Source organism: Accipiter gentilis, chromosome 3, assembly GCF_929443795.1.
Source record: "Accipiter gentilis chromosome 3, bAccGen1.1, whole genome shotgun sequence".
Classification (NCBI taxonomy): Eukaryota; Metazoa; Chordata; class Aves; order Accipitriformes; family Accipitridae; genus Astur; species Astur gentilis.
The window spans coordinates 3882002-3902958 of NC_064882.1; the positions used below are offsets into that span (position 1 = coordinate 3882002).

The following is a 20957-nucleotide window of genomic DNA, read 5'->3' on the forward strand; positions in this document are numbered from 1 at the left end:
TTTGAGAGAGAGAATCAAGAGTTGATTTGAATGGCTAAGAATAGGCTTTTCAGGGGTCTTTTTCATCAACAGGTAAGGAAATATAATCTGTGTGGAAAAATCTGGTTTCAGTGTACTACTGACTTAAAATTTGCTGTGTACATGGTGCTGTCAGAAATGTTTGAATTGCACTTGTAACAAGGTACCACAAATTAATCCTAAACAGCTAGAATGTTGTACAAAATATTCATTGATTACTATGCTGGTTTTAAATTAGATTTTCTGTTTCAAAGAGTTATACCTCATCAACCTTAAAATAGAGGTACTGTTGGTACAAGAATGTTGAAAAGTTTGCTATTTGTTACAGAAATGCTAGGAGGTAAACATGAAAGTTTGATGATGGGCTTTGGCATGTTTATTTTCTTTTTACTAAAGCAAAGCAAATCAAATTGTAGGAAATGGTTACATGTGAGACATTCAGTTTTTCCCATCTTCTTTTCTTTTTCTCTTTAAAAAAAAGAGTTTTTCGACAAAACCCACAGTGTTTCACAAAAACATTTGAACAATAACTGATTAGAGTCTAGTGTTTTAGTACTGTGGTCAGTTACTCAAATAACATATATCTGTGAAAAAAAATTGCTTTCAAATATAAAAGATCCTATTTGTGCAATATTTACTTGATTTTATAAATAGCCAATAGTTACTTGATTGAATTAATTTGACAGGCTACTGCAAAAAGACAGTCCATCTATAGACAGAAGGTGATGAATGTACGATCAGTAGTTTTCTTTCATTTGTGGATTTGTGGATGAAAAAATTGTTTAAAAACTGGTTTCATTAGTGCAAATATATCGGTTTTCTGGTATGTACATTTCTGAACTTCAAAATTTCTCATTTGAGGCACCAAATGATACTGTATCTTATGAGAAATTAACATGTCTGTGGTTTAGAAGAAAATACTAAGTCACTATGTCCCTGTAAAAACATAAAGAAACAAAAATAATGCTAACCATTCAACATGGTAATGTCCTTTCTAATACCATTAAGAAATTCTTAAAACTGTTCTTCTAGAGCTAAGCTCTTGAGTAGTACCACATATCAAATCCCTCAAAGCTAACCTCCAAGGTTGTAGTAGGTCCAAGACATCAGGCACATTAATTTTTAAGTATACCAGGGAGTCCAGCCCCTATTTAGAGATGTCTGAGAGCTACACCTAGAAATAAATCTTGCAAAGAACTTCTTAATCATGTATAACAACCTTAAACTTAGCACATGAGACTTAGTGATCTGTAGAGAACAACAGTTACAACAAAAAGCCACCTGAATGCAGCTTCCCCTTTCAGAGTCCTAATTATTCTAGCAGGTCTCTGGCGTTGTTCATTACGCTTGGGGAGTTAAAAATCTGTTCTGGCATCTTTTCCCCCAGGCTGTCCTTTATTCTTGTCATAGAGTTCCTCACTGAGTAATCATTCTGCATTTAAAAAAGCAATTTGTGACATCCTTTCTGGTTGTCTGTTTGCATTTAGGATTTTTCATATTTCAGTCCCTCTGGTGGCACTTGGGACAGGATTTATTAAAAGGCTTGGGCACAGTCCTTCTGACCAAGGTAGATGTGGTGCAAGTTTATAGTGCCTTGCTGGTGCTTTTCAGAGTTGTTCCGGCTATTAAATAGTCCATGTTGAACTGTACGATCATTAATATTATTTCTAAACAAACCAAACAGTAGTATTTAAGTTGTTCTTCTAGAGCCATCGATATGCTGGTAACAAGTTAAAAATGTAAGGTGCCTCCATTGTTGTGTTTTTACAAGAGTTGCATACTTTTGTTCACCTGACGCTTTTTTCCAAAGCTGAATCTTATTAGTAATGCAGACTAGAATATTTCAAATAATTAATAGGGGTTTATTTCCAAGATCCCTTTTGTGTCCAGATGTATTCAGTTTGCATGTGTCTGGAAGTATCATTACTATAAATGCTATATAAACACTTAAATCTTGTCCTCAGGCCATTTGTGGTCTAAATAGATGACACAAAGGGGAAAAGGATACTTTACCCCCATACTACAATAACACCCCATTATTATTATTGCCTTGTGGATGGGGAAATAAGGAGTTGAAAAATTAAGTGAGATTTTATGTACCTGTTTAAAGTCTTTTAAAATATTTGTTCTATTTCTGTATTAATTTTGTATGATAAAACTCTAGGCAATGAATGTATCAAATGCAAAGCACAAAAAATACTGTAGTCCCACAAATATTTCTACTAACAGGCAGTCTATTTCTGAAGGATACTTGTGCGCCTTGTCATGTTAGAAGATGAAAGACCAGAGGCCAAAGGTAATAGAGAATCTTCTTATGGCTTGGGACTAGTCTGATTATTTGGACTCTAATACACTAACAATTTTGAAAATAACAGAAAAATACAAGAAGTCTGAAAGAAAATTACTTATAATTGGCTTGTCTAGAAGTAGCATGGTGAGATATTATTACACTAAAATTGCCAAATACCCTTACAAACACGCAACAGGAAAAGACCAATTTTGTATAGAAAAGGGTAAATAAAGTTAACAATTTCAGATTTTTGCTTGGAGGTTTTTACTTAATTCTGACTATCCTAAGTTCCTTATTGATGAAGAGGCACAGCTGACATTATGCAGAGATAAATTAAATTTCCCTGATCTTCATTGATGAAGCATATTTGGAAACCCTAACGTACAGACAGAACTTGCAAGCAGAACACAGTAAGTTTCTGCTTACTCCTGTCAGTACTCTCCCATACAGTCATTGTATAGTTATTAGAGATAAAAAGAATTGCCGTTTTAAACATCATTTTTGATGTCTTGAAAATGCTGACTGCCTGAGAATTTGGCTACTTCCTGAGATTATCTCAGAAAATGTCCTGTAAGCTGTACCGCAAGGCTGTGCAGGCTGGCAACCTGAACGATAGTTCTAATTTGCTGGAAACGTTCTTCCAATTACTTTCTGCATGTGTAACGTTGTGTAAACCCAGGCATCCTTAACACAAGAATCTTGAAGAAGAAATCCAGCCTAGAAGTAATTCTGAACAAGAATTTTAACTTAATCCATCTTTACTTAGAATTAAGACCTTGAATCAACTAAATCAGTATTGTTGACTGAAGTTTGTTTGGACTCAATCTTTTGTACAGAATTATCCTTATACAGAATGTAACATATGCAGATGTTTATTGTAGCATTTTATTCAATTTGTCCCTCTTCAGGTATCTTCTACTTTTCCTTAACAGTGACTCCTATTAATAAAATGGTCAGTCTGGTGTCCCACAGAATACATTTCATCTGAACTGTCAATCTATCAGCAAACCTGTAGCCTCCAGCAACAGGATTCATCTTGATTCACTCACCGCCTCCCCCGGCCCTAAAATTCTCTAAAACGCATTCTGGAAAAGGAGAGACTTCAGGATGCAATTTCTTTCCCTTGTACCTTTTTCTGTAAAATGAGAACCAGTTATCTGAGGTTCATTGTAAGACCTTTGGTACCTTCCCCGTGTCTTGCCCTAACCCAGCCTCCGCTCTGATCTATGTAATCGTAGTGAGCAGGAATATAGTACAACTTCAGACAGGTGACAGAGAACGTCATGCCTAATGCTGTCTCCTTCTTGGGCTAGTATGGAGCCAGATGAGTCTCAGCTAGGTCAGCACTTTTGTGAACAGCAAATACGACGGAAAGCGTTCACGTCTGCTTAGTCCGCTCTTCAGTCATTCATGCTCAGGTCTCTCCTGATAAAACTACATTAGGAAGGAAAACTTGTTCCCAGCTTGTACATGGTCAGCCCCAGCTGTGAGATGCTGTTAACTGAAGATTTTCTGATAGCCAAAATACTAGACAAATCCATCACAAGTGAAAACCTTCTTGCTATGCGGCTTGCACACTGAACAAGTAAAAGCCATGGTCTAGATGGCAGGCAGGACTCTAGCAGAGTGCATGTGTGTTTATTCACGTGTATGATTTGCCAGCGTCTTTTATTGTACTGGACAGTATACTGGTATTGGAAAGAATCATGTAGTTTACTTCTCTTGGCATATTAGACAAACAGTTTTATATAATGCATTATGTGAGCCATATGTATGTATGCTGTTTTGATTTCCACATAACGTCAAAAGCTATCTTCCTCAATGTATGCAAGGATTTATTACTTATGAGCTTAATAAGCAGGCAAACAATAGTTTTACCTTGAAAAGCAGATTATATTTACTAAGAGTTGAGATTCTCCCCTGAGAAATAATCGGAAACAGAGGAGCATTTCGGTTGGTTTCCTTTTGAGGAAATGTTTTGAATGCTAGTGTGTAAGCCATAGAGGAGGGGAATATTTCTCAATAATATTTCCCTTGGGATTGTTTTGACTGAGGAAAAGAGCTTAAGCTGGTACTTCACATTTTTTTAGACAATGTTCAGAAATAGCTGCATAAAAGCTCATTTCATTATGGTATATGGAAATAGATTTCAAATAAGTGGTTAAAATGAGAGAAGGAGAAAGTCTTCTTTCATGATGTAGACATCTGAGCAGCAATTTTTGCTCCCCTCATTCTAATGCCCCAGTACTTAATCAAGAATAAATTACTATCCTTCAACTATACTAATTTTCCCCCTTTACCTTCTGCTTTTTGTTTTGTGTCACAGCTGTGAAAAATGTCGAAGAACAGCATTCTGGTTGGTAGTCAAAGTGATAATATCTGTAGTCTGTGATTTGGGCAATTAATTTCCTAGTTCTAGGTCACCTGGTGATTTTGTGATTCTTCGTTCTGTATGACCTGACCCTCTCACGTGTCAAACCATGTTAGCAGATGTTAAACTGTAGGTATGTACTTAAGTGCTTTCCTGACTCTTTTTCTCAATTATATCACCTTCAAGAGTGACACCTGTATTATTTTATTAATATTATGGTAGAGGAAGAAAGTCATTGCACAGAGAAAGCACCTTCCATAATCTTTAGACAGTTCCTTAAAGGTTCCATAAAATTGAACTAAGAACTTCCCTTTACAACAGTAACCTCTTAAGGGTTTATAATACAATCATGGAACTGAGGTGATGATCTTTTTGTGGTGTGGCAGTTGTGGAGGAGGTGGCCTGCTCCATTTTAGATCAAACAAAGCTGCTTTTGTCTCTGTAAACATGTGCCTGGCTTACCTCTGAAATACTTCAGCAATTTGTGACTGATGGTCATGAAAGAGTTTGGCTTGGTGAAACAAGCCAAATGAAAACTAAGAAGATACGTGATTTTCTCTATTTAAAACACTAAAATTGTAAATACCAGGGAAGAGAAAGAACTAAAAAAAATAGCAAAAAACGACAACAAATATACCTGGACTGTAAATAAAAATGCAAACTACGTCAGAAGCAAATTCTGAAAAAAAGAAACATAAACTACTTTCCAGGTAAAAAGCATGATAGTTTTTGAAAATATTACATCAAACCATTATTTTTAGTAGAAAGCTAGACCTCATGACCCATAGTGCTTTTTCTCCAGTATATGATGCTATTTAATAGATAGGTTGTGACAGCTTTAATATATGTCAACTTTATTTTTCAGACTTGGAAATAACAAAAAAAGTTTCTTATATGAGATATTATTGTTTGAAGTAGGTTTATTAATTCTGATGTCCCAGTTGTAATATATTTCTGTTTACTAGGAAGCGTATATCATAAATACCAGACTTCAAACGCTATATTTAAATTCTAAACCACAGTTATGTTGAACTTTAACTTGATTTATAGAAAACATTAGAACATAATAACATTTTTCTGGTGTTTTCCTGTTGATATCAGTGATCTGTAATAAAATCATCTGGTTTTTAATGATATTGCTGACTCCAATGCAAATGTTTTAATTTCAAGCTCTGCCCTTAAGTAGGACAAATGTAATAGATAAAAATCCAGTGGGACATCACTGTTAGACACACTTTTTAAAAATCTAAAAGCTATATAGAAAGAAGTGAGAAAAAAAGGAGAAATGGTAATAGAGGATGGACTCAATTCACAAGCTAATGCCTGGGGAATCAAGAAAAAAAAATGGGGATAAAATCATCTGCAGTTATATAATATCATTCCAACTTTAATTTAGTGATGCATAAAACCTTTGAAATGTTCAGTGGTCTTTCACTATTCTTCAGGTAAATTTATTTCTTTTTAGAGTAAAATTTGAAACTGGCTGAGAGAAATAAAATAAGCAGGTGTTTGGGGTTTTTTTTTCCTTTTTCCTTAGTAGAGTTTATTAAATACATAACACTAGCTTCTAGTGTCCTAAAATACAGAGTACTTAATGATGTGAGTTTTCCAGCATGGACCACAAATTCTAATTTAAAAATACTTTGTCCCAAGCTTGAAAGTGATGCCTCTTTCAATAAATTTAGGCTTAAAATTCCACATGCAGATGAATTAGCTACAATGATCTACTTTGGCCCACAAGATCTGTCCCTGAATACACCTTTAAAGGGCTTTTATTTTACATTCACTTCTAGCTGGCATCTTATTCATTAAAATCTGTCTCCTCATGGTTGTTGTTTTTCTGCAACTTGTCTTACAGTTTGGTGAGCTGGCCAAAATGCCAAATTCGGAAAAATTTTGTGAGCACAAGAATAATTACTCCCTTCATGCAGGTACACAAAAGGCAGGATAGGAAACAGTATGTTTCACATCGGCCCTTTTCTGAATCCAAGGTCTTGATGAGGATCTCTAGCTAAAAGCAGGACTAGCAGACAAAAGAGAAGTATCTGGGAAGTGTTAAGAGGCTGTCAGGAACAGAGCCTTAGAGGTAAATAAAGTTATACTGAACATTCATCCTTAGACAAAATGTTTTAAGGTGGTGGAACCTTCCAGAATTTTTCAAATCGGAAACACCTGTTAAATAATTTTGATGTCTTTTACCAATAAAGTTGAATAGCATATCTGCTATATATCCTTATTCATTCAGTCAGGTCCTGTCTCTCTCTGCTCTTCCTAATCCACAAAAAAATAAGTTGTTTTGTCTTGACGTTTTATTAGGGGCTGGAGAGAAAGGAAGAGAGAGACCATTAGTTGAATGCCTGGCTATGTTTTTGTGTTGAACACATCAAAAAGTTTCATAAATATCAAATGGCTTACTTTATTTTTTGCTTTTTTCTTTTCTTTCTGTCAAGCAGGAATAATAATGAATGTGGCAGATCAACAGGGAGCAAGAAAAAATGAGACTGCCCTGATAAAAAGTCATAGTTAATTTAGGATTTCTGGGGAAGGGGAGTTTATGTGGTTGTCTGATTTCCATGGGGAGTTTTTGGTGCTATCAGTTTTCTTTTCCTTTCTGAAATGGTTGTTCTACCATAGCATGGATATTTCCACATTATATGTATCTAAAGGTAAATTACTAATTTCTAAACCTGATTACTAAGTTATCCAAGTTGACCTGTTTTTACATGAAAGAAACACTTTCCAGATTTCTTTATTGTTTTCAGAACAACAGCTAAGGCAGGCAGGCTTGATTTTAACAGCAGTAGAAACTGGGAATTCCTGTGTGCTCTTATGTCAACTTTTCTATAGGCATATTCATGAATCTCATTTTTTCAGTGCTCAGTTTTAGCTTAAAAGTTTTTAGAAGAATAGTATTTAGCAGCACTAAACCTTGTTCTGTATTAGGATGTATACTCAACTGCCTAGCCACATGCACCATAAGACTGTGGTACAACCCATAGCACATGAACAGGAAAAAATGCGTGTGTGTGTGTGTGTGTATATCAAATGCAATTCACATCTTCTACATAGGCAAGAGGCCTAGCAGTTTCTGAATTTCCCATCCATGTCCATATGAAAGTCTACATGTACTTTACAGTTGATGCAGGAAAAACAAACATGAGGTCTGACCTCTGGCTACAGGAATAATTAACTCAGCCTGTTCCTGATGGCCCTTTTTCCAAGCAACAATTTAGGAAGTTGTAAGCTCTATTAGTAGCTCTGATACTGGCAGCCAGCTGCTCTTAGCAATCATCTTTTCCATGGCCTTCTCCAAGATATAAAGTACTTCAGGTAAAGATAAAATATCATAACTTCCAAGGCATTGCTGAGGCTAAGTATTGTGTACCTTTTTCATAGAATTGAGTATATGTTACAGGAAGAAAAAAAATGGACTCCAACAAGTTACGTGGAATTTATTCTCTTCTTAGTTCTGTAAACATTGCAAAACCACTTAAGCTTCAGTCTCCTGATTTATAATATCACTAAAATTCCTCAACAGAATTATTTTCTAGGAAATCAATGTAGAACATTTATTATACTGTGTGTGCTATAGGTATAATGTTTGACAAGAAAACTCATATTTCTAAATGCTTTGAGACTGATGGTGGGATTAATTTTTTTAGCAGGTTAATTTAATCATTTTTTAAAATGAAGCTGACATATAATTTATACATAGTACTTCAATAGCATACACTGTTTAAGTACTGTATCTATGTACTGCTGGAGCAATTTCCATGATGCAGCATTCTTTTGTGGTGGCTGAGCTCAGCAGCTGCTAGATCTTTCCTGATACACAATTTTTTAATTCATTTTTTTTTCCTCTTAGGATTTGATACCAGCATTTTGCCAATTTGCAAAGACTCCCTTGGCTGGATGTTTAACAGGCTTGATACGAACTATGACCTGTTGTTGGACCAGTCAGAACTTGGAAGCATTTACCTTGACAAGAATGAACCATGCACCAGGGCGTTCTTCAATTCTTGTGACACATACAAGGACAGTTTGATATCAAACAATGAGTGGTGCTACTGCTTCCAAAGACAGCAAGGTAAAAGATGAGAACAACCTGCATATGTATATGATTGACCTTTTTTGTAGTGCTTTATCTTTTTTTAACATAGTAAGAAGATTACAGTGAACTACAGACTCTTAAATGCTGTACCGTGAATTTGTGTTAAGGTTTTTGACCTATTGTGAATACCTAAAATGAAGTTAAAAAAAAAACCAAAACAAAAAAAACCAGGGAAAAGAACCCAAAGAAACAACCCAAGCTAAATGGAAAGGCTTGCTAGAAATTCAAAGATTCTAAATAAAGTGCAAGAGTGTCTAATGCTTTTACAGCAATATTGTTTCTCATGCCAACTTCCAGTAAGTATGCAGAGGAAAGAGACCAAAATAAAGAACAAAATTACTTAAATTATTTCTTTCCCAATCTACTTCACCTACATTATAAAATAAACTTTTTTATTGCTGAAGTAGGGCATTTTAATGTTCCATTTTGTGAGCCTATTAAAATAACTGAATGAACATTATGGATAAAGTTATTTCCAGTCATTTGGATTTAAAACCAATTGATTTTTTACTGTCTAGATGAATCTCTTGTTAATGTCCTGATGTGATTTCGTTAAACAAATAAACACAACCTTAAGCATTATTTTCCTGAGGATCATATAACAATTTTAGATCTAGGTAAGGCATCACATAAATTATATAATCAAACTAGTTGTAATGAATCAAAGAATTTACTTATTAAATATTGGCTGAAACTGGACGGAATTGCCCCTTCATTTTTCTTACTAACGTGAGGGAGATTTTCAAAGGGATAAATAGCAGCCAGGGTCCAAATTTCTACTGCCAGCAGAGGAGATAAGACTGATTTGGTGAAAAGTTCACAAACTCAGTTCAGGCATTCTGAAAATTTTAATATCAGTTTTTAAATCTCAGTTGTGCCCTTAAAACTCTCCTGATAAATTCCCATTAGCACGCAGCATCCATGGTTTGACTCTGATTTCTGTGGAAATAAAGATTCATGCCACATCTGCCAGATGTAAATCTGAACAAAAATAAAGCTGTACTTCTGTAGATACATACTGAATAGCAGACTTCTTTTCTTTGGTAACGTTAGTTAAAAAGTTAACATTTAATCTTTCAAAACACCTTGTTTGTTTTACAGTAGAACAATATTTTGGCTTTTATTTGTATAAGCGTGCATGTACTGCTAACAAAATTAGCAAAAGAAAAATAGCACATCCCAGAAGTAAAGTAGTTCTTAAAGTAAAGAACATAACATTTTTTGTTTGGTTGTCTTCAAAATAAAAAAAAACCCCACCACAATCATTTCAGCTTAATATGTAAACACCCTAACTCTTTAGAGGGCAGCATAATTCTTTTCAATTGTCAGAGAAAGTACAACACATAACATGTGGCCTAGTATGGTCCAAGGCTCTTCTACCAATTTCATATAAGTTGTGTAGAGCATAACCAGGAGATTAAGAAAGCACTTCCACAGATTAGTTTCAAGTACTTTTGCATTCTCTAGGCTATAAATTCTATTTGTCTAAAGTATTTACTCAGTGTACTGCTAGAACCCAAGGATGGTATCGTAAAGACTTATCTAAACACTGGTGAACTATATTAATGGTACCCTGCAGGCTGAAAATCTGGGATCCAGCTTTCAGTGACACAGATTCTCCCCATTGAAGAATCCAACATCATCAAGCTTTTCTTCCTTTTTCACCAGTTTCCTCACTGTCTTGACCATGGTGGTGTGATAAGGTGCTGATTTAAAACAGATTAGATAGCTTGTGATACCACAGTGTGTTTGAGCATACAGCAAAAAAAGTTGTATCCTCAACTTTGTAAATGAGGTGAAATCCGAGTTTTGGCAATCCTTGCACATTAAACATGCACTCTATCCCTCCAAATTAACACTGTCAACAAAATCTATGGTCTCCTTCTTTTTTGAAGATGTAAGGAGGAAAAAAAGCTTGTAGTATTCTTTTGTCACATCTTATTATTAGCTCTTGCACAACTGTGAGTGCTAACCGCCTAGTGTATTAGTGACCCACTGAATTCTCTGTTCATAATTTGCAGTGGTATGCTAAACCTTGTAATATGTTTATGTTTGGTTATGTTTTACTTGATTGAACAATGTAAATAAGATCTTTAACTAGAACTTTACTATTAATAGCAAAGAGATGGCTAGGTAGAGAAATTCAGTGGCTTCTTTCTGACATTTACTAAAATAAGTTGATATTAACAGAATGCTTCAAGCCATGTAGACAGCGCTCTCTATTCATTGAGCTTAGTGGGTGTTTTCTGGGCAGATCTACAGTTTTACGGCACTGCTGTTGATCAACAATGTTCAAAGTGAATACAAAATTCAGTCAACAATGTGTATCATACTGGGATAGAAATTCCATTGTGCTTTTATAAAATACTTAGTATTTGCTTGAGTCGTTATCTGAGAAGCCCTCTTCCTCTTTGATCTTAGCTTCACAGTTCAAGACTGCCAGGATCAGACAAGTACTTGCAACTCTTCTCATTCTTTCTTTCTGCTTGAGTTCTGTCATGATGTATTACAGTACACTAGACCCATTACTGCACATTACTCACAACTTCTAGTCAATATAAGCAACTTCTTATGAATACTTAAGTCAGGTGTTTGTTGCTCAGAAAAAGATCTGTCCTGCCTTGACTAATGCTTAAACACTTATGTACGGCTCAGTGGTGCTTATTGCATTTTGTCTTGGCCTTATTCTGCTTTAAGTGTAGTTTGGTATTTCTGAGGTACATCCAAGACACTGTAATGCATTTCTGCAGTACTTCAAAATCTGCACTTTTCCAGTGCTCTTTGCAAGTCTTCCTGTACACTTTGGCCGCCTCTAGTTTCAGCTACATTTCATGCAAGTGCTTCAGTGCTCATCTTCTGAACTTACTTTCTTAGTTGTTTGATGCTAGCTTAACTCTTTAGTGCTTATCTAAATGCTGAGGCACTTGCAGTGTTGGCCTTTTTACAGGTTGAGTTTCTTTCTGCCGATATTTCATCATTATTACACCCTTGGGTTTTTTGCATTACTGCTTTAGAGTAGGAGAGTACTGAATTTTGCTGGGAATGTTAATGCTTAGCACCTAAGTATTTCTTTACTGCAGGCCTCTGCATGGATCTGTTAGTCCAGCACTTTTCTAGATGGCTTTTTCTTACAGGCTCTTCTGTCTGTCAAGGCTGGAAGACATCTTTATGACTTTAAAAGTAGTCCATCTTACGGAATAATGATAATTGTAGTGATTTGTTAATCAGTCTTTTCAGATTGCAGGACTTCAAATATATTTGTAGATGGTTCTAAAGAAAAGTGTAATGTGCCTTAACACGTAATTGAGGTCCCCAGAAAGATTTCGTGAAGTTCAGTATTGATGGTTCAAATCCTTAAAGTTCAAGCCTTGGTTGTCCAAGAACAATTATAATACTTGAACCCAAGCACAGGCAAGGCACAACATGGCAGCCTAATCTGCAGTGCCAGAAGCTAAGGTGCTCTGCCAAATATTATCGACCTGATAGATGGAAAATCACTATTTTGTAATTGAATAAGATGGAGAATCTGTGAAAGCTGGAGGTTCACTGTGTGGGTGGCAGCTTCTTGAGGCACATCTGTTAAAAATCCTAGACATTCTTTGTCAAATCTACCAGTTTTACTCCCATTGCTCTGTTAATGTGCCTCTTTGTGGTAAATCAAAGCTTAATCATACCAGCTTTGCAGCACCTCTTGACACAACTGAATATTGAAGTCTCAAAGGCCGGTATTAATAACATGGGATACTCTGGTGTACATCAGTACTTTGATCACTGAAGAACTGTGGATGGTTGCTAAGTGGTTCATGAATCACCATAACAATGCAGTGATATTGTCAGACAATTCCTGCCACATCTGTGGAAGTAAATTAAGGATGAAGAGGATTAGGTCTCTTATTTGTATTCAGATTACCAGAAAGGCTGATGTCAGATTCATTTCTATTTCAAAGGAAGCCACCACACTGATTTTTGTAAAGGAATTTCTTCTCCTTGGCTCAAGAGTCCCAAAAGTGGTCCAGTGACACTGCTTTTTTTATTGAAATAAGTTCAGAAATCTAAAAGAAAGCTTTTCCAATCTCGGGAACTAACTGGAATATAAAGAGGGAAGCGTTATGATCTGGGGAGAGAGGAAAAAGGATATGCTGTGGACCAAAAGGAATTGGTTGAACTTCTAGCCTGCCATTCTCTTTGACAGTTTTAAGCACCAGAGTGATTTAGTATTGTTAAGAGTTTTTGCTGCTTTTATCCTGAGAAGCAAAGCTTAAGTGTGAATCTTGAAGACCTAGCTTCTGAGAAGAAGAGAGTTTTGGGTAAGTAACTTTCTCATATTGCCTTGTTACCTTTTGGTTAGTGGAATTCCTTTTTGTAATTATACCACCAAAGATTTATAGCTGTAAATGAAGATTTTTTTCTTTAGGCATAGTCCATCATTTTTACATTTCCACATGTTAGTGCTCATGTGTGCAACTTTGTGTTTCTAATTTAGGATTTTTTTCTACAGAACAAAATACGTGTATTTTTCCTATTTGACTAGTTCTTCTCCTTCAGCATATTTTCCATCTTCTTTGAAAGATAGAATAGAAAAGAATAGAATCATTTAGGTTGGAAAGGACCTTTAAGATCATCAAGTCCAACTGTTAACCTAACACTGCCAAATCCACCACAATTCTAGATCCTTCTAGCCTGTGGCACTTGCATGCATAAATGACTATAATTTTTTAGATTACTGATTAATTGCAAATACCTTTGGTTTAAGAAATAAGTGATCCTCAGAATGCTGTACAATTAAGAGCTTAAGTCTTTAAATACCAGGAAAGACAGAAACCTTAGTTCTGAAAGGTAATGAACATCTCTGGCATAATAGTGAGCATGATCATCCAAAGCATCTCTTACAACAAGAAATGTAAAACTTCATATAGCCTCAGCAAATACTCAAAGACTAAATACTTAAAACCCAGTACCCACCCAATGATGTCATGTCCCCGTAGTTTTCAAGAGCACACACAGAAAATGGCTTGGTTGTCTGGAAAGACATCTCTTGAAAATTTGTTCTGGCATTAAGACTCCTGTGAACAGTATTTTAAAAGTAGAGCCTATTTTTGAGGCCTTCACTCTAGAAAGAATCATTATAGATTTAGTGTGAAAACCTGGCCCACCAGTCAAGGCCACTCATTTATAAGCTTCTTTAAAAGTATGGGATATGTAAAAAGCATTTAAAGTGTAAAGCCAAGAGAAATTAACAGCCTGCTGTCAGTAAGGGGTTATTATTGTCCTCCAGTTTCTATTTACTCTGTTAGATAAGAGCTCATGAATAATACCAAAGGCCTATTGGTATATCTAGGCTATGGCAGCCAAGAAAGAGGCTCTGTGTTCAACAGAAATATATTTTTGATCCCCAGTTCATCTAGGCATTTGTCATAAGAGTTTGAACATTTCTACAAGAAAGGCACCTCCATGTATTATAATGTCTTCTTGGTGTTCCTGCACTCCTTTGTGCATCTTGTGCTGCTCTCAGCTGGCTAAAAGGGTGAGCACTCTTGTTTTCCTTTAGGAGGAATTCAGGAAAGGCTGCTTTGGACTATCACCACTCAAGTGATTTTTGCCTACCCATTGCCCTACACAGTGACCGGGTTCTGGTCTAACTGTGTGCTTCATCAAGAAGCTAGGCCAGTCCTACTCATCTTTAAACTAGCTCAGAAGATTTTTTTCTGCTTGCGTGGAAAAAACGTCGTTTCACTATATTTCAGAAGGGAGCCTTGAGTTAATTCATGGCAAAGATGTATTCTAAATAATCAGAGTCTGCTAAAATGGAAAATGCATTTACTATTCATAGAATGTGAGATTTTAGTGAGATATTATCAGAATATCGTCTGGGAAGGGTATAAGCTGAAGACACATGCGAGTAAACTCAGTAATGCTACCGTGGATTCAGACTGAGAAATGCCTTTGTGCTAACAGTCTAATGTTGTATGCAATATCAGTGTTCAGAGATTAGTACTTTGTTGACTTTGATTCTTTCACTTACTCATCAGTAACGTATACACATTCACATCTTATTTCCTTCCCATTCACGGGGCATACTGTGACTTGCTTTTGTAGACAGTAGAAAATTAGATGATTTAGAACTGGAGTAAGCTATAACTCTGAAGAATGGAAAACTGAATTTTAATACCTGTTCTGCCTATTAAAGCCATCTAAATTTCAGCCACTGTTTCTAACTCAGTTTGCTGGACATGGGGCTCTGTACCCATGGGATTCAGTCTTAAATTGTTGCAATAGAATCACAAGTTGCAGACTTCAGTGGAGAAAATTCTTATTTTCTTAGTGTAGTACATGAAATATGAAACTTGAACATGACTTCTAACAGGAACAAAAGGGAAAGAATTCAAAGAGCCATCCTGTTTCTAACTAATATATGAGGCAAGCTTCACAGTCACACTCTGATTTCTGTAGACTGATAAAATAGGGTGTGATAGAGTTAATATTTTGGTCTAGCATTCCTCGATCCTCCAGCCTAGTGACTAGATGCTTACTTACAGCTGGGTTAACTGGGAGTGGCCTTCTCACAAATCCATGGTGGTGCTCTAATTCATAATTCTGGAGCTATAGCAAGGTGCAGTAATTCTTTCATTTCAGAGCTTAGAACATGACTACTAATGCAGGATGGGTGTGTTTCTTAAGGTCAGTAGTTAGAGTTACCTTAGGATATAGCAAACTGTGAAAACTTAGTCATATGCTTTCTTTCCTAGATACAGTGTAATCTGTTTAACATTTTTTATGTAATTTTAGACCCACCTTGCCAGACAGAACTCGCCAACATTCAGAAGCAGCAAGGAGGAAAGAAGCTCCTAGGTGAGCCATAGATCATTCTTTTGAAGGTTTTATTGCTTACATAAATAACCCTAGAGAAACAGCAACATAAAATCAATATTAATCCAACAAAGATAGACCGCAGTAAATTCCAGCAACAAAATTTATGAAATTTTTGAAAGCTATTAAACTTAGGTTTATTACCTTACCTACCAAAAGATATTACATCTGTTTTATTACCCTAATAGAAGGTACGTTTTTACAGTTATAGAAGGGACAGTCTAAGGCACTCCTAAATTAGTATCTCTGCTGATCCTTTACCTGTAATATTCTTTAAGTAATTGAAATCTTTGTCTTGAATCAGTTTATATTGTATCAGTATTACTGAAATGTAAAATCTTCATTTTACTGTTAGCCACTGTATAAAAGTGGCAATAAAAGGCTTGGCCCAATGTAGTAAAAACTGTATTTCTGCTACAACTGTATTTCTAACAACAACTATACACTTCAAAATGCTTTCATATGAATGTTTTGTTCATAGTGGTTTGTCTACTTTTTATGTTTATTTCAAAAAGTCTCTGTTTGTTCCAAATGAAAAACAGTGGATTATTCAGCCTTGGGCAAGTCACTGCCTCACAAGTTCTTGATTGTGTCTCTTGTACTCTTGGTGGGGAATCCTTTTGGCTTAGAGACTAATTTGACTAGGTACTTTGCATATAAATGCAAATTTCATTCATTTTTTACATTTGCTGTTGATAAAATTGGTGCGTTACACTGCATTTGTCTTCTGTGGTGAGGGAATTAAATATTAGTAGATAACTAAATGAACTGTAAAATATGTATTAAATAAAAATAGCTCCTAAGCCTTGTAGCAGATAGTTCGTTAGTCCAGGAAGCCTGGCCCTCACTATTCAGACTTGTTTGTACTCCACAGGTTATAGAACATCCCATTCAGGGCTGGGTGCTACATTTGAACTTTGTCCCCAGAACACAGCAAAGATCTTGACTGAGATGTTCAGGGAGTAAGGAATATGTATCACAGGATCAATGAAAAAGTTAAAGGGGGATTGGTCACTTTATTTCTTGAAATCAGTCCAAGACTGATACGTGTTATTTTTCCTCCCACATTTGACATATTCAGTCATTTTCTGCTTAACTGAATTTAGTAATAGTAAACCAACCAGTGTAAAGTCTGGAATGAGGAAAAAGCAAAAGGAAGTTACTTTCTGCTATAATTGTTACATTGGCCAAGAGGCGGTTTTTAATATTCTTATTCAATATTTATATATCACAGGGCAGTACATCCCCTTATGTGATGAAGATGGGTATTACAAACCAAGTCAGTGCCATGGAAGCGTAGGGCAGTGCTGGTGTGTTGACAGATACGGTAATGAAGTAACAGGATCCAGAACAAATGGTGTGGCAGAATGTGGTAAGTTAAGAAGCCTTTGTAGCATTTGGTTTAGAGTTGTTATTCCCTTTGATTACCAACCAGATTAAATTTCTTCAGTAAGAGCAGATGTGGGGCCCAACTCATGGATTTGGAAACAAAAAATAACAAATTATAATTTTTTATTGTTATTACTTCATTATTTTTTGCAACTCCTATCACTGTGTCAGCTATTAATAAACCTCATATATGTGCTTGGCATAGTGTATATAAACCTAGGGAAAATTAATTATCTAAAGCAACATTAGACAAGCCCCAAAATGCTTGATGAAATAAATCCCTTTGGGTAATCAGCATGGTAGTGAATTCAGTTTGACATATTTTTCAATTTATATTTGAGGGAATTGCGAGAAGTTCCTAGCACATTAAATCTTCCCTTATTTTTCCCTTCCCTGCAGCACTGTGCAACTTCTTCCAAAAATTCCCATGTCACCTTTCTTTGATGCCCCAGATACAAAAAATGGCAAAAAAAAATTTCCTTTTTTTTTTAAAAAAAAAAAGTCCTACATTACTCCTTTCCACTTCTTCTGCAACAAAAGAACATAGCCTGAAACAAAGGGTAAATTTAAAACCATATTTGACTTGCAAGCTCAGGCCTGTTGTCCATCTAATCCAGGATCCCTTCTAGATAAATGGACAGTTCTAAATAGTTCAAGATAATATGTAAGAACTGACCAATAGACAGTGGATATTATCAGTAGTCCTTATTGTCATTTGTAAGTTGGACTTAAATATCTTTCACTTGTTCCTGACACTCATTACAGTTCTTTCTACAAATCCATAAAATTTGTCTCCTTTGTTAACATTGAGAAATTAATCCTTATTGAAGTGGTTTTCTTGTAAGACAAAAAAATTTTTGTATTGTGTTTTATTTCTAAGTCACACTGTATAGTTTAAAATAAGTAATTGTCCTGAAACTAAAAATTCTGGTGTGCCTTTTATATGCTTATGTATATCATACTATAAATATGTAGTGTATCTTGTGTGTCTTTTCTATAACTATCATACCTTTTTAGCTATTGATTTAGAGACTTCAGGTGATTTTGCCTCTGGCGATTTCCATGAATGGACAGATGATGAAGATGACGAAGATGAAATAATGAATGATGAAGATGAAATTGAAGATGATGATGAAGATGAAGGAGATGATGATGTTGATGATGACGATGATCATGATGGATATATTTGATGATATTAGGGGGTTCATGAATTGTACCTTTCTAAAATCCACAAGATGACATTTCATAAAATCCCTTTGCTCTCCAAGATCAAAAGGATTCTAACAAACATGTATATTTTGTATGATTATTTCAAACATTGCAACTGGAGTCATAGACTAGTTTTGTTTAAATAAAAATAATTATATTATGTGCTTTTGAGTTTTTAAATGCCTTTGCGCTGAAGAAAACACATTGGAAGTCTAGCCTGAGGAAAGAAATGTTATGTGCTACTGAAAACATAAATGTGCAAAACACACTATAAAGACAACCAGTCTCTTTAAAACTCCAGTGAAAAGGTACTGGCCCTTACTTGGAACTGTGCATGTCCTCTTCAGAACACATACTGTAACTTAACTTTAGTTCTGTCAGTGTTTTAGGCCCTGCGGGCTTTGCAAAGTGTCCATTTAATAAATCAAAAATGTATTACAGTAGAAAAACATTGGTGCACGAGTAGGATCTCGCCAGCCTTTAATTAACCAAAGGTATGGAGAAAAATTATCAGGAGGGAAAAATAAAGCAAAGTCCTCCTTTGTGTTTGCATTTGTAGTTATGTTTTTTTACTAGGAAATGGCTAGGTTATTGAGAGGATTTTTCAAAAGCAGTAGCATGGACAAGCACCAATTCTGTAATTCTAAAGTTTTCTTGTCCTTTTTTAAGATTTTTTTGTTCACGTCAAGGTCATACAGGCTTTATCATTATTTACTCAAACATTGCTTCACCCTTTGTTGTTTCTCTGTATTTCTCTCTAATCAGATTAGCGTAAAATATTTTCCATGGGGAAAAAATTTGCTTAAAATTATATTACCTTTATACATGAGTGTATTTCAGAGTATTGGCACTTGCCCCAAGGTAGTTTTTAATAAATGTATAATGATACTTTTTATTTTCTTAATTCAGGAAGTAGTTTTGCATCTTTATCTTAATTCATGTTGTTTTCTGTTACTAGTGCAGAAACTTAGCGTATTGTAAAGGTGCCTTGCAAAATAGAAATAGAGAGGTTTTAGCATGCATACCAGTATAGGATGTTAGGCAATAGCTAAGCACACCCAATTACCAAATTAATACCAGTATAGGTACTGCTGCTGGAATGAAGAATATGGGTTATTTTAATTTTTTTCCTATTGTTATGTAATTACCATGTGGACTAGATTATAATTATTGTGTAGAGTAGCACTTAAGATTTGACTGTAGAGAAAATTACTTTAATCACTGTATTTATGTTAGCATGTTAATTAATTGTGTAGACATTTTGGGACTCCACCATCTTTGTTCATGTCATATCTATTGCTTTTTGCCCACAATAAAATTGACGTGACCTGTATAATGTAATACTACAGGTTCTATAATTTCAAAATTGGATCACTGGTTTCCCATCATTAATCAAAAGGAAAATCAGTTTCTTATTTGAATTAATTTCTACACATTAAGTACTAAATTTAATGTTTTCCCTATGTAATATTGAAAAGTATAATGCATTTTCTTTTTTAACTGTTTCTGTATAGTTTGCAAAATAAAGACTCTTGTAACCAACCTTTGGCCAGTATAGCCCATCATTTTGACTTTTTGCATATTTTGAAATTTTGAAACAGGAAGAATTCATGTTTCAGATACATTTCACATATTATAATATATATTTATTTGTATAAAGCCACTTATTAATGTTTTATTTCCAGTAAAGAATTTTTGACTAAGGCATAACCCATAGGGAGCTTTTATTTTTCTGTATTTTCCTGAATTTTCTATAGCTTTGTTATGTACTTCTATGACATTGTCTCCATTACATAGTAAAGAAAGAGATATTTCTTTTTAAACTCCATCATAACCTGTGGGACATAGTTGTATTATTTTCTTAAATAAAAGTAGTTAAGAGTTTACCATTCCAATATAGTGGGATTTTATCAGAGAACAGTTTCTTATGGCTGAAATTAACTGATATATTAACTGATTTTAAATAAAGAAGCTAAAGAAAAAAATGTTGTCATTATTGGCTGATGTAGCAAGTACTGTTGTGGGGGTTTTTTCTGATGTGACAAATGGTCATTAGATGACAAACTAAAAATGGATGTCATTAAAACTTGTGATATTGGGAGAATTAAAAGTATGGAAAGAGAATTCATAATGTGTTTAGCCTAATGGGATTACAGTATGAAGACCATTCTAAAATGAACTGTCATGCAGAAGAGCACAAAAGAAGTTTATATTATTTCTTTCCTGAAAATTCCCCACTGAACTAGAAAAGGAGGGAATAGGCGTGGATTTTAGTCCCTGAGTATCAAAGCTACCTATCATAAAGTCAGAAGTAAATCAAGATAGCTAAATTTACTAAAGAACAGTGACAATGGAGATTCAGGGTTATTTTGAAGAATTTTTGTGGTCCAAAACTAAAACAGCAACAACAAACACTTGAATTGTTTCTCATTCATGAGTAAAAGCCAGAGAAGAGATTGATAGTGTGAGGATTCCTTTGAAAACACCCTTTCTTTTTTTTTTAAAAAAAAAGGTAATTTTCTCTATGGATTAATATTAAGGGGTTGATTTGCTTTCATGATACCAAATGAAATAGAAACTGCTTCACTGTGGCATCAAAGAAATGCATGAAATTAGGAGCAGGTAGAACAAATAAAGGTAAAGGCTGATAATATAAAATCACTAAATAACTAAACACTTCAGAAGCTTTTTCCTTCTTTCTG

At 35.0% G+C, this 20957-nt stretch overlaps 1 protein-coding gene across 1 annotated transcript in view; it reads left to right on the plus strand.

Moving 5' to 3' along the window:
* Positions 1-20218, plus strand: part of SPOCK3 (SPARC (osteonectin), cwcv and kazal like domains proteoglycan 3) — a 221862-nt gene extending 201644 nt beyond the window's left edge. Inside the window, exons 8-11 of the mRNA XM_049833886.1 lie at positions 8545-8766; positions 15577-15639; positions 16892-17029; positions 18064-20218. Of these exons, the coding sequence (XP_049689843.1) occupies positions 8545-8766; positions 15577-15639; positions 16892-17029; positions 18064-18236 (596 nt within the window). The 3' untranslated portion in view covers positions 18237-20218. The remainder of the gene's footprint in view (positions 1-8544; positions 8767-15576; positions 15640-16891; positions 17030-18063) is intronic.
* Positions 20219-20957: the final 739 nt, after the last annotated feature.